The following is a 13,757-nucleotide window of genomic DNA, read 5'->3' as shown; positions in this document are numbered from 1 at the left end:
TATGCATGCGAATTCAGAATTGTACTATTTTAGTGGCCTAGCTAACAATCTATGTGATCCTGTAATGAGGAGTGCACAAAAATTCCTTTTGTATCTGACACGAGATACACACAAGAAAGGTTTTCATCCAAGCTTATAAAGGCCGCACCATTTTTTCACAGCTTGGCTGTTTTGTGTGGATAAAAATATATTTATATTAAAAAATACATATACATCATGATAAAAATAGTACTCACGTATGTCCATATATGTACATACTAGCATAAATACATACGCTGATGCCATATTTAAGAAAACAGAAGTATAAAATAATTACTGTAAGTAGCCAACTATCACTTGTAGGATAGAGTGGAGGGATTTTCAACTGCATCAATGAGTAACTGTTGTGCTGCCTTTTCATCCTCATCATAAAGCGTCTTGTGGGGATATTTCTCTTTGATCTTAATTCTTTCCTAAAGTAGTATTATAGATGTCATGTAATAAAGTAAGTTGGTTTCTTTAAACCTGGTACACACCTACACATGGCCTGACCAGCTGAGGGGTTCCCTAAAACTCTGCACGTGTACGTAAGTTTGTCTGTCCACACTTATTTTAGATGTAGCACAGCTAAATTAATAAAACAAGTGCAAGAAAAAATTACAAGCTAGTACATTGATCGTTGGCTATTGTACAATTATAACTAAGGAGTAAACAACAGAGACTATCATTTGTCGTGCAAATTTCATAACTGCCATTCAAAAAATGCATTTCAGGTGAACCCCCTTTTATTGTTTATTGTAATGACTGTTGTTATAGCTTTCACCTAAAATTCTCCCTATAAGTTGTCTTTGTATGAACCTTTATAACAATGCAGAATGGTAGAATCAATACATGAAGCTTCAATTCTGTTCATTTTTGGAGGCAAAACCACAACATCTGTGGAAGTGAATATATCCCATCGAAAATATTTGCAAAAGGGCTGTCATTGCTTTATGTGCCACTTACAATCAATGAGGCCAAGGAGATGTGTGCCTACTGTGACATATGTACTTGCTAGGGCAATGTTCATTAAAAAACTGCATGCTGATAAAAATCACACTCCAGTTAAGAAGAGAGGCATCAAATGTGAGAATAGTTTTAAACACACACACTGTACACCATATGGGGCTGGTGCATACACTTAACTGTTTCAGCATATTTATCATAGTAATTCTTTAGTTGTGTTCTGAAGCCAATGTTGGGTCCAGCTTGAGGTCTACACTGTCTGATAATAGTGAGGGCTTGTTCATGGCTCAGACTAGTCACCAACATGATGTACATCGCTGTGATTGTTACAGACCTTGATACCCCTGCCACACTGTATGGTAAATATGTCAATGGCTGTAGCATATACAGTAGACTTACCATTGGATAAATACTGATCCTCCACTCAACCTAATGGTAAAAATACACAGCCAGGTAGCAGTAGGATCTAGGATGGTACATTTTGTGCACGTACACCACACATGCACACACGCATGCACACACGCACACACACACACACACACACACACACACACACACACACACACACACACACACGCACGCACACATGCACTACAAACATATAGAACCTCACATGCACATACAGTATATGGAGAGGTTCCAAGTTTTACTGGCCATGTTAGCCTGTGAATACACAATTCTTTTTTTACACATTGTAGCCTGCACATACTGTATGCAACAACTGGTCCCATAGTGGTTGTTATGAAGTAGTTACACCGATCAAGACTTACCGAGACTCGTGAATGAATTCAAAACATTCCTCATAATATTGTGTTCTAGAAATGAAAAGTACAACATGCTAATATGCAGACAAAAAGATTATTATCTACATAAATGTTAAATAAATAGATAACCAGCCCTTTGAGGCCATTTGTAAAGCACAACATTAGAATTGTCTCTCTTTAGCAGGTAAAGTAATGTACATGTAGCAGTAAAAGAAAGTGGATGGCTGGGGAAGATTTGGCAGTGAAAGTCACAAAATTAACGTAGTTTGAAGCATACAGAGACCTGGATGCCACTTTGAGGACCTATCCCAGAAAAATGTTCACATTTTTGAGATAGCTATTTTCACAGTGTTTTCTACAGGGCAGCTCCTTACAGTTTCAAAAATGTGACTGTTATATTAGAGTAGCTGAATGCTGTACTAAAGTAAATATATTTTGGCAGTCATACCATAAATTGTGCACAATTCATACATGTAGTCTAGGTCAGGTATATAGTCCTAAAGGTGTTGTGCGGTGAAACATTTCAAAAATTAAAACTTACAAATCAGTGGATGGAGCGTCAGCACATCTTATACACTTGTACACATATTCCTATGGGGGAAGTACATAACAAGTGATACATGCACTATACCATGAGCTCCTCTTAATAGACCTCAAATAAACTATACTGTACATTTAGTTTCCCAAGAGGCCGATCCTTCTATATACGCATGTAGATTTCTCTGAGTGTCTCTTTCTCATCCCTGCCTGCATCATTTTTCACCCCACTGTAAGTATTAATCACGTGTGGATATATTTTGATGCTGAGAAGATTGACTATCATTATACAGCAGAGAAAACGTCTCTTGCTGCTTCACAAGTATGTAAACAGTAAGAATTACGTAGATTTTAGAAGGGCAATGTTAGATAGATAGATAGACTGCTGGTGCAGCGAATTTGAGTGTTTTCTTTTAATAATGTAAATAACCTCCTGCTCACATGAAATCCCAAATGTGGATGAGGCCATGGCCTTAAAATAATCAGTCAGTCCCGAAATATCTGTTGTGAAGTTTGGTGGTACAGTCGTATGTCCCTAAATAAAACTCTACTAATATCAATGTGACTATTAATATGCAAGCCATTCACCAATTCAGAGTTCGCCAATGTGTGTATAAATACAACACTCACTAAACCATGCATATGTTAAATATATTGAGATATAAAGTAAATACCTTGTCTTCCCCGGGTGTCGCTGAATCATGGATAGATAAGACATGAGTTATTTTATTTTCAATAAAATGTTCTTTTGCTTTAAATGGTGATCCTACAAAAGACAGAACATGCCAAATGACAGTGAGTGTGAGCAATTTCAATTTCAAAAAAAAAACATGGTTGCCTAGATATATAGCATAAAATCTTGCATAAGTATCACTTCATACTTTTATTTGTTCGTGACAAATACTATATACACATTAATGAATTGTGTAGATGACCTCCCTTTGCTTTTAGTCTCCATTCAATTTCCTTACGAACTTGCTTGTTAACTTTTTTTGTAATAGCACAATTCATGGTAAATCACATTTTGCACATAGGAAAGGATGGTGCCAGACACTTTTAAGATTAACTGAGCAAGCAAAATGTCTGCTGTTATATAACATTACAAATGGAGAAGTAGCAGCCTCTGCAATCAATCCAGTCACTACAGAAGTTACAGACAATTCTTGTAGCCATAATGCACTACTTCTAAATCAGCCAATCATCAAATACGTGGTAGTGAAGAAAGAAACAGGATGTAAAGTAGGCAAAGGTAAGTTTGTGATGCATGCATTGTAGCTTCTGCGGTTGGTGAAAAGGCACAGATAATAAATAAAAAGACCATGTAGTGCACAATATGGCTGACCAAAAATGGTCGATATGGAATATCTCTATGGTTGAATTTCGGGATGTAGCTTCTCCAGACAGTATTGATACACCATAATTATAATAGGCACTGTCATCATTAAGGTTGGGTAAATTCATTTGCATGGTGCAGAAAAAGCACTGGAAATAAACTTAATTGGGGCGTATTTTATACCTCTATGACAAACACCCCCACCCACAATTCCTTTATCCTGGAATTTATCACCTATGATTGTTGTCAAAAAGCTCATCTTGCTTTCTAAACAAGGAGGTGGTACTCCAATATATACTATACTCCGATCTCCATGGTCAAACTTGAAAAATAAGCTTTGACTTCCACTAGTCTAGCAGCTCACATAGAAGAAGCGGGCGTCGCCAGACTACACTTGACCAAAGGTTAGTATATTTTGTGCTTAAATTGCTTATCTGAAAGTATCGATAGTGGTAAACACCTTTCAAGCTGTGCTTGTCCTTTGACCGACTGCAATTTTTCGCTTTGATCGAGGACGAAGATCAGAGCATAATGCACTTGCCAATTTCATACCCCACCCCCGCGGAGGGTGGGGGAATACAGGGGATTTGACAAATCGTGGTGTCAAATTCCCCACTACTGGGGCAAAATCGGCTGTCAAATCCCCACTATGTTCCCACCCCCATGGTAGGGGATTTGACAACACCTCAAGGATGACTAAGCGCATATTTCATGCATGCGACTAGTAATAAACCTGCCCTGTAGCTAGTAAAATTATATCAAGTGCGATTTTATTGTTTAGAAATGCAACTACCGAATATCGGTCAGTGAATTGGACAACTGTCAATTGCCCCAGGGGTGGGGACAAGAAGCAATGTCAAATCCCCACCTGGGGTGTGGGGCATGAAATTGACAAGTGCATAAGATATATTGGAGTGCCACCCCCTTGATGTTGCACTCACCATAAACTCCACCGACATAGAGTCTGGGAAGAATCTAAGGGATAAGCATTACACAATATTACTCGAACACACTTCGCTAACTTTAGTCATTGCATTATTACCCATCACTCCTGACAGTGCACAAACCAAGGTCGAAAATCTATCTGAATTATGTGGCACGATTTTTCAAATTAAAATTACTGAAATTTCCTTGCTTACAATATTATCCGTAATCTACCGTATGACTTAACAAGTTGTCTCCTTTCAGTTATCATGCAACAATATACCTTCAAGAGTTTCTTGCTAACATAAATTTTCTATCAGTTAGGCGAGCTGTATGTTACAAAAAAATATTACATGCATCCACATAAAAATAAAGTTACAGACAGGTTTATAATAAATCAATAGGTGCACGTAAGGCCCCTATTTGGTGATTATTAGTTTCTCACCCACCGCCCGCATCCTTCTTAAGCTACCGCATGGTAAGCCATTATTTATTCTGCGCATGCTCAGAAGAACACGTGATACCAAACTGTTATAATTTTTGTTAATGAACGCTACAATGCGCTATATATCACCAGAACTGTTGTTTTCCTTGGCAAATTGCTGCAGTGCCAGTTGCAATCGTGCTCTATCGACTTCATCAAAGCAGGCTTTCAGTTGACTGTCGAAAAATAGTTGGCGATCACGAAAATTAGAACCAGCTGGTGAAGGAAATGTTTGTAGTAAGAAAGAAAGACAATTTGGACAAGGTCTGTACATCAGTGTGTTAATATTATAAAATAATGGCATAATGGTAATACCCTCCCGCCCGCATCATAACATTTAGAAAGGCTGGATGAGAAACTAATAATCACCGAATAGGGGCCTAATGATAAATAATATAGTGTCCACGTACATCCATATATGTACAAATAAATAATAATAGACATTTAAAAATTTAAGTAGCCAACTATTAAATAAATTAAGATGATGGTGGCTTTTCAACTAGTAACTGTTGTGCTGCCTTTTCATCCTCATCATAAAGTGTCTTGTGGGGGTATTTCTCTTTGATCTTAATTCTTTCCTAAAGTGGTAAAGTACACAGCGTGCAACAAAGTAAGAAGACACCATTACAAAATCACACAGGGATGTACAAAACTTGTTACAATCTTTTGGGAAATAGAAATCAGTTAATTTACGAAGTCAATAGCCAGAGTCAAAAGATATGTCAAATTCTGTTAGCCTTCTACGTATTCTTCCACACTTTATACATGTTTTTTTTTAAACCTTCAGATTATGGATGTGAAATTGTGTGCAAAGCAGCTGTGCGTATAGTACACTACACATAGAGGATTTTCTTGACAGTAAAGCAAGCCAGACATAGTTTAGGGAAGTACACTATATAGTGGATGATAAATGAAGCAGTGCACGGCCACTATTTTACACCACCATAATGAACTCACCAGTGGCATGTGCCCTTTGGAATTCTGATGATTGTGTGCCCTCTGTATCTTGTCTTTCCTTTTATCTTTAATCTTCATACAATGAAACCATATCGAGACATTAATTTTCTACATCAACTTTCCTTGAGCATGCACAGCATATTTAGATGCTGAAACTATTAAAGCGCTTACGCTACTGTATAGTCCTCTATGCTAACTATAATAAACAAACTAGTATACTTAAAAATTACTGATTTAAAAATCAAGTAGATAAGGATCCAAGCAATAACAAGTAGTGAATTGAAACAAGAAATGAATGATGATATTACAGCATAGCTCGGTGGGAAATACCTACTTTGGCATCGGACAAAACAATCGCTATAACAAGCCAATGTAGGGATTTTCCCACCAAGCTATGCTGTAATACCATCATTCATCTCTTGTTTCACTATATTTATCATCACCTGGATCCTGGATCCTACTATATTGTACAAACAGTTAACAATATGTCTAGATCTTGTGTCTTTGCATGACACTTCCAACATGTGAAGAGCCAGTTATCATTCACCTTTCTAGTGCCATTAGTTTGAGTGCATATAACCCATTGGCATTATAACATCTTCAGGAATTCACTTCACCCGTATTTCAAGCTGGCATGAATAACCCACCACAAAGTGAAAGCTTGGAAGCTAGGTTAAGCTGTAAAACTGTTGTACGATTTTCATTTCTCACATACAGGCTACTTTTTTGCTCACGAGGACAAAATGACACACACGCACACACGCACACCCACATTTCCAAAGCAATTACAGTAACCAGATGCAAGGCCAGCTGCAGGGCATGCGCCTGTGCACCTGGTTAACAGCTACAAATCAACTGTTTATTTGCCAAAATATTAAAGAAAATTGTAGACAATCCACAAGTGTAAAACAGCTAAACATGGCATATCTACATAGCCTCATAGGCTACCAGAAGTAAAAAAATTTTGTGAGGTGGAGTCCTATACTTACACAAACAAAAATGAAGGGCAGCCTCAAGGCTTTTTCTATAGAACTTTAGTGAGAAAACATGCATGATAGACACACTATATACTAGTTAAAGCACTGCCGCACGTACAATATGGAAATAAAAGCATGAGGGCATGGGCTATATTAGGCTCGATACTATGCCCAAGTGCTTTTATTTTCATATTGTACAAGCGTAGCGGTGCTTTAACTGGTTTAGAGTGCTTTCTTGTCGTCTTGCTTGGAGCGTTCGTTTCGTGGATTCGAACTGCGTCAGTTTTCAACCACCAGACAATCGGTAAGTGTCTATGTAGCACAGTTGCGGTAGTAATACAAGCAAATAATATCTTTTTGGCTACTTTTGGCAATTAGAAATGTTACGCACATGATCCTGTTTTTGTATATATTTTCCAATCAATGCGTAACTGTTCTTTATTTTCCATACCTGTACTTTATTGTGACACAAATGGAAAATATAGCAGACTTTAATGCATTACGGAAAATAGAGCACTCTTTTCGTTTTGATCTCGCCAACGCAAAGAAAAAACGGTTGAGAAACTACTTCTGTGTGTTTGTGGCTTACAGTGGTTTCTAGTTTAAAATGGTTTTTTTGCAGTTACGCTTCCTTAGTAGTGCATAGCAACATATTTATGAATTACAAAATAATTTATGAATTATGAAATACACTAAGTTGCAATTCTCTAGCCTGGTTTTTAGAAGTAGCACAACATCAACTTGTTTTATTAGAGGATATGACTGCTCTATTAGAGTATTTTGAAGTCACATGGCCCCTTTGACCTTCACCCTAAATCTGTCCCTGAATACCAGTACCTCATAAAAGCATGCTACATATACAGTTGTTCAATCAGAAGCACCACACAAGATGGCATATTGCAGGAACAAATACCATTTAGATGATACGGTATATGCAAACTCGTGCATGCAATATATATCTTGCTTTTCCGTAAAACATTATGTACAATCAAGGAGATGCCAGCACTAGCTCCTACTGAGGACAACTTTAATATGGTCAAAATCCTATTGATCAAACAGATACTCTGAATCTTTGTAAAAAAACTCATATGCAAGTTATACAAAGTCAACAAGGAAAAATATTATAAGTGCTTTGGCTCATAAATTTCTTACATACAACATTTCCACTCAGCAGATCTACTATAATAGTCAGTATGTGATCACCTGAGCCCCTGCCAAATATAGTAATATCAAAGAAGTGAACATATGGTCACTCCCAATGGTATTGTACAGGAACAAGCATGTTTTCATGTTGTAAACATGTCTGAATCGTCCATACTGAGATATTTTTAAAGCCTCATAACTCACTTGTTCTTGCCAGTATCAAAGCACTTTTTTGATTAACAGTTCTGGGCATTTAAATGGCTTCGCTACTAAATGTTTGGGTGCTGGCCCATGTGACAAGAGTTATTAACAAGAAATGAGGGCTCAGGTGAAAGCAAACAGACTATAATGGGACAGGAATAATACACTTACTGTTTCAGCATATTTATCATAGTAATTCTTTAGTTGTGATTTGAAGCCAATGTTGGGTCTAGCTTTAGGTCTACACTGTCTGATAATAGTGAGGGCTTGTTCATGGCTCAGACTAGTCACCAACATGATGTACATCGCTGTGATTGTTACAGACCTTGATATCCCTGCCATACTGTATGGTAAATATGTCAATGGCTGTAATATACACAGAGGTCTCACCAGTGGATGAATACCGACCCTCCACTCAACCTAATGGTGTAGAACAACATACAAAAGTATAGGCTGCACACACACACACTACACACACGTACATATAGGATCAGCAGATACATGCAACACACATACATATATACAAGGTGCACAGAGATATTATATATCCATGCACAAAAACAACCAAGCTGTATAAAAAGGGTGCGGCCTTCAAAAAGCCTGGATGGAAAAAGTTGTGAAATCAAAGGTGGTAACCAAGAAATGGTGCCATGATGTGGATGATAGTAAATTTTAATAATGGCCTTTGTGCATTAATAAAATTTATCATCAACATCATTGCAGCCATTTCACGGCCACCACCTTTGATTCACAACTTATTTCATCCAGGCATTTTGAAGGCTGCACCCTTTTTATACAGTTTGGCTGTTTTCGCATGGATTTCGCTTCTTTTCATAGTTTAAATATATACCCAAAGCCAAACATAAACTAGCTTTGAGTTTTACACGAATCATCATGTTCTTCTCTACAGATGCAATGAAGATGATATGACAAACTAGTGCTCTACCGATACAGAATAATACCTACCGATCCAATACTAAAGCCAATTTATACTGATATAGTGCTTACTTGTTCATGGCTATATAAAGTTGTAATGTATATGTAGTGCCTGTATTAATTTGTAATATACTATAATTCGCTTTATTTTTGTGCAAAACATTTTTGTGATAAAAATTTTGAGTAAAAATATTTTTGTACGATTTATGTAAATGACTGCTCTATTAGAGTAGTTTGATCTTATATAAAAATTTTTGTGCAAGAAATTTTCGTACAAATTTTGCATACGAAAATTATTTTACAACGAAAAAAGCAAATTATGGTATATGCAATTTGTTTTATAACATGCAATTTGTTTTATAACAAAGTCTAGTAAGATTTTGCAGCCCCAGAGTATCCATGCAAACGTGATAAGTTGAGTTGCTCAATTTTTCTGCACTTTTATGCTAGGACACAATTTGTAGTCTGTTGTCACAAGTTTTATTCGATTTTTATTAGCATAGCAATGATTAATGATGACGATTGGTGCGAGTAGGTCTTAACAGTAGTGTACTACCCCGCCGATCTGAACCAAAGTGGCTATAATATCATAGATAATGTCCAGAGGTATATATTATCTATGATAATATCGACTTTGATTCGATAGAATACTAGAGAAGTTGCAATAGTATTGTATTACAGATTACTTTTGTAATGCTCTAATGGAGTGCACATTTTTTTGAGAATTTCTAATAGAACACACCTAGAAAGTTCTAGAAAAATCTAGTATGAAATTATTAACTTAGAATATTTCGACTCCACAATTTAGAGCTGTTTGGTTTTTTTCCTTGTAACTCTATAGCTGTCAATGCAATTTCTTTTTAACCGCAAAAGGTTTGAGTTATGGTGGTTAACCTATATATATATACGCATACCGATTTTTAAGTTAAGTGATTTATGTGACAACAAGTTGGCCATTTTTAGTGCAAATAATCGCCCATAGCTCTATGACTATAATTAGATTTGTTGGTACATGATTGTACCACAATACGTTCTTAAAGTGTACCAAAGCTCAAGACAATCAAGCTACGCATTTGCATTTTATAATGGTTTTTGTAAAGTCTGTGAAAAGAATAATCTAAGCCCTCAAAGGAAGAAAAACACACACAAAGGAATTAAGCTGGATTTTGAAGGCTTATATTTCATGATTGCGTTAGGCAATCTTGGTATGTGAGGTGCTGAAGGTGGTGGGAATTTGCAGTAAAAAATGATCCCAATTCGAGAAGGGAGCATGGAGGTACGTATGTGTGAAAATCGCATTTTGTTTCTTCCTGTAAATATACTCATAGTGTGGTGCGTTGGATTTCTTGGCCACACAACCATCTGTCTTGATACCATAGTAAAAACATTATACAAACCATACACCCCACCACAATCACACTTTCCTCCACACTTGTTAAAAAAGACACTACCCAACAGGAAATGTATCATGATTGTCATCTTAATAGAGAAATCTCCAAGATTTATGTAACAAAAGATCTTACTCATCGTAGCTATGGACATGTATGTGTGTATTGTATCTAAACTATCTTGGTCCCATAATGATTGTAACAAAGTACACCTCATGTACCCATCAGGACTTACCGACACTCGTGAATGAATTGAAAACACTCATCAAAGTATTGTGTTCTAAATGGAGATATAATAATGACTACAAATACAATGTGCACACGTACAAACACACATCTACTTACGTACTTAGCTAAAGGGTGCTGGGTAAATACAAGGCCAAGAAAATGAACACCCCAAGGGAAGAAGGTGAATGGGCCACAGACAATAGCAGGAACTGTGAGGGACCTCAGGTTCCTTGGTCCATACAGTGTATGATCTGTATGCATAGTGTAAGCCCCATTGTTGGAGTGCAATTCCAATGCAAGGAAACCCTGACCCTGTCTGATCTCCATCATACAGTTAGAACCAGGGGTGCTGCCATTATAGCCACACCACCAACAAGTGGTATGTTAATTACTAGGTCCACCAGTAGGAGGTCGGCAGCGCATGCATGCGGCGCTGGTTTAAAGACTAACTACATCATATCAGGTTACACTTTCAGGCCACTCACAACAAGTGTTATATGTATGTAACAAAATCTCTGAGAACTTACAAATCAGTGGATGGACTGTCAGCACATTGTATACACTTATATACACATTCCTATGGGGAAGACAACAAGTGGTATATGCAATATTATATGACAAGGAATTTAGCTCCTGAATGCATCAATAAAACAGTCCACTGATAATGAAGTAGATGACTCAAAATTATTATTTTTTACCAATCAAATCACTTATATATTGGAGATTTGACTTACGTTATCCCCAGGTTCTGCTATATCATGGATGGATAAGATATGAGTTATCTTGTTTTCAACAATTTGGTCCTGTGACCCTGCAAAGACAAAAAAACACATACATATGCATAGGAAAGTTTTTCACCAGTATGCATGGACACCAGAATCCAAACACTAAAAGTTTATCAAGCAGCTAACATCAGAGATATGTGATCTGACCAACTTTAATCTGTAAGATGTTTCAGATGTAATAATACAAGACAGGAAGGCGTGAATGGCCACGTCATGCACAAATATAAAATAGGAACAAAACGTCATGTAGGTATGTACAAAGACAAATCCTGTAAGGCCTTCTACCAAGTGTTATTTTGTTAGCTAAAATTTTGTACGTAGCAAATGTTTTAATACAGAATCACTCACCGATCGCTCCCCCGACATACAGTCCAGGCAACACCTACACGGACAACATGCACTACGCAATATTACAAACACACTTCGCTTACTTTATCCATCGCATTACCCATGACTTCAGCTGGCTGCAAAAAAGAAATTTCCTCAGCTCGACAGGCTCTAGGGCTCAAGCTCAAAAGCGCGAAACTTTTAATTTGAAATGTGTGGCACAATTTTCAAAATTAAGAGCAACTTTGCCTCGAGAGCTGGGCGGTTTGTAATGATGTATTCGTTTTATCGAGAAATCCACCCACTAACGGACGTCGATCACTGGAAAAAAACCTAGTAGTAGCGTGTAGCTCATATCTGCATGTGTATCGCCAAATATCGAAATTTGATCACATGACGTCATGATGTTAAGCGACTATGTCCTATGGCTTCCGTGAATAAAATTAACCAACACATTCCCGTTTTAGTTGAGACATTGAACTTTTATTTCGTAGTACAAATCTGAAGTACGTAGCTACACATTATGATGTGGTTACAAAACCCTATAATTATGTTTTATAGCTAACACTAAAATTGATGAAGCTAATTGTGAAACTTCCCAAAAATTCTTGTAGATTGCTTTTCATAAAGATTAGAAAGGATGCAAAAGTGAGCCTGTAGTATATACCTTATACAAAAAGGATCAACTCTAAGTAGCAGAGTAGTATAATCAAAATTCAGTCATAAGTACAATAATCAAACTTCAATCTCACAGACGTTGTTTTCAGATAAATGCCAACTACATTGTCTGGCAGACTGTCTAATTCTGACTCGCCTTTTCCTTTACACGGAAAGGAAGCCATTTAACTTCTGCACAATCATCTATTACAGGTCTATACAGCGTTAGAGGCATCCTGCTCTGGTAGCTTATACTGATATCTTGTACATGTGGCCTCTAGTGGTAGCGGTGATGTGTAACATGTCTATATATACTAGGTATAATAGTATTTGCTAACACATGACTTATTTCCATTATACATGTTGTGTGGGTAGCCAGTACCAGTTCCTTGGTTCAAGACTTGGTAGCTCCCTAGATCCCATTGAAATATGCTTTAAAAAGACATGAGTTATTTTGTTGTCAACAAAATGTTGCTTTGCTTTAAATTGAGCTTTAAATGGTGAAAAGCCAAAACATGCCTATAATGACAGTGAATGTAACTCTGAGAAATTTCAATTTGAAACAAAAATTTATAAACACTGTTGTCTGGATTATAGTTTCAAACAATTATGCATGGTTTCAAAACTTGCACTAAGTATCTGGTTCACTTCATGTTTGTAACAAATAAAATGTATTAGCTACACAACACCACAAATTTATGAACTGTGTAAATGACTTCCCTCCCATTGCCTATGATCTCCATTCTAATATTTCAAATTCCTTACACACTTGTTTGCTAACTTCTTTTTGTAACAATTCATGGTAAACTATCACATTCTGCAAAAAGGAAGGAGCTAGACACACATTAAATTAACTGAGCAAGCGACATGGCCATTCCACTCTGATAGATTACAAACAAAGAACAGTATATGAGAAGTACCAGCCTCTACAATCAATCCAGTCACTATACAGAAATTACAGACAAGAAACCATAATGCGCTGCTTATAAATCAGCTAATCAACAAAAATATGTGGTAGTGGAGAAAGCAATGAGATGTAGGGCAAGTTAAGTTCGTTGTAGTTGCTGTGGTTGGTGAGAAGGCACATCTGGGTCGGATACTAAAGAAATAAACCCTTTGATATACATGTAGT

At 36.9% G+C, this 13,757-nt stretch overlaps 2 protein-coding genes across 4 annotated transcripts; both read right to left on the bottom strand.

The window, feature by feature from the left end:
• Positions 1-190: 190 nt before the first annotated feature.
• Positions 191-5,266, bottom strand: LOC136265187 (dual specificity protein phosphatase 22-B-like). Of its 3 annotated transcripts, XR_010705423.1 has the most exons (9): positions 4,641-5,266; positions 4,560-4,593; positions 2,960-3,051; positions 2,290-2,339; positions 1,755-1,799; positions 1,384-1,413; positions 1,165-1,336; positions 516-606; positions 191-452 (listed from the first exon to the last, which is right to left on the bottom strand). XR_010705423.1 is itself a non-coding variant. In XM_066060026.1 (8 exons), exons 1-8 carry the CDS (start codon positions 4,662-4,664, stop codon positions 333-335), a joined length of 567 nt encoding a protein of 188 aa, XP_065916098.1. In that variant the 5' UTR covers positions 4,665-5,051; the 3' UTR covers positions 191-332. The 3 variants fall into 3 exon arrangements, 2 of the variants coding, with proteins under 2 accessions (XP_065916098.1, XP_065916099.1); XM_066060026.1 differs by lacking the exon at positions 516-606 and having other exon boundaries at positions 4,641-5,051; XM_066060027.1 differs by lacking the exons at positions 516-606; positions 1,755-1,799; positions 2,290-2,339; ... (1 more) ...; positions 4,560-4,593; positions 4,641-5,266 and adding an exon at positions 1,598-1,748 and having other exon boundaries at positions 1,384-1,450.
• A 133-nt stretch (positions 5,267-5,399) lies between these two features.
• On the bottom strand, positions 5,400-12,368 carry LOC136265188 (dual specificity protein phosphatase 22-like). The gene is made up of 8 exons (XM_066060028.1): positions 12,073-12,368; positions 11,990-12,023; positions 11,591-11,667; positions 11,384-11,433; positions 10,864-10,908; positions 8,695-8,724; positions 8,476-8,647; positions 5,400-5,604 (listed from the first exon to the last, which is right to left on the bottom strand). Exons 1-8 carry the CDS (start codon positions 12,091-12,093, stop codon positions 5,503-5,505), a joined length of 531 nt encoding a protein of 176 aa, XP_065916100.1. The 5' UTR covers positions 12,094-12,368; the 3' UTR covers positions 5,400-5,502.
• Positions 12,369-13,757: the final 1,389 nt, after the last annotated feature.

Source organism: Dysidea avara, chromosome 8 (genome assembly GCF_963678975.1).
Source record: "Dysidea avara chromosome 8, odDysAvar1.4, whole genome shotgun sequence".
Classification (NCBI taxonomy): domain Eukaryota; kingdom Metazoa; phylum Porifera; class Demospongiae; order Dictyoceratida; family Dysideidae; genus Dysidea; species Dysidea avara.
This window is presented reverse-complemented; position numbering and strand designations above follow the sequence as displayed.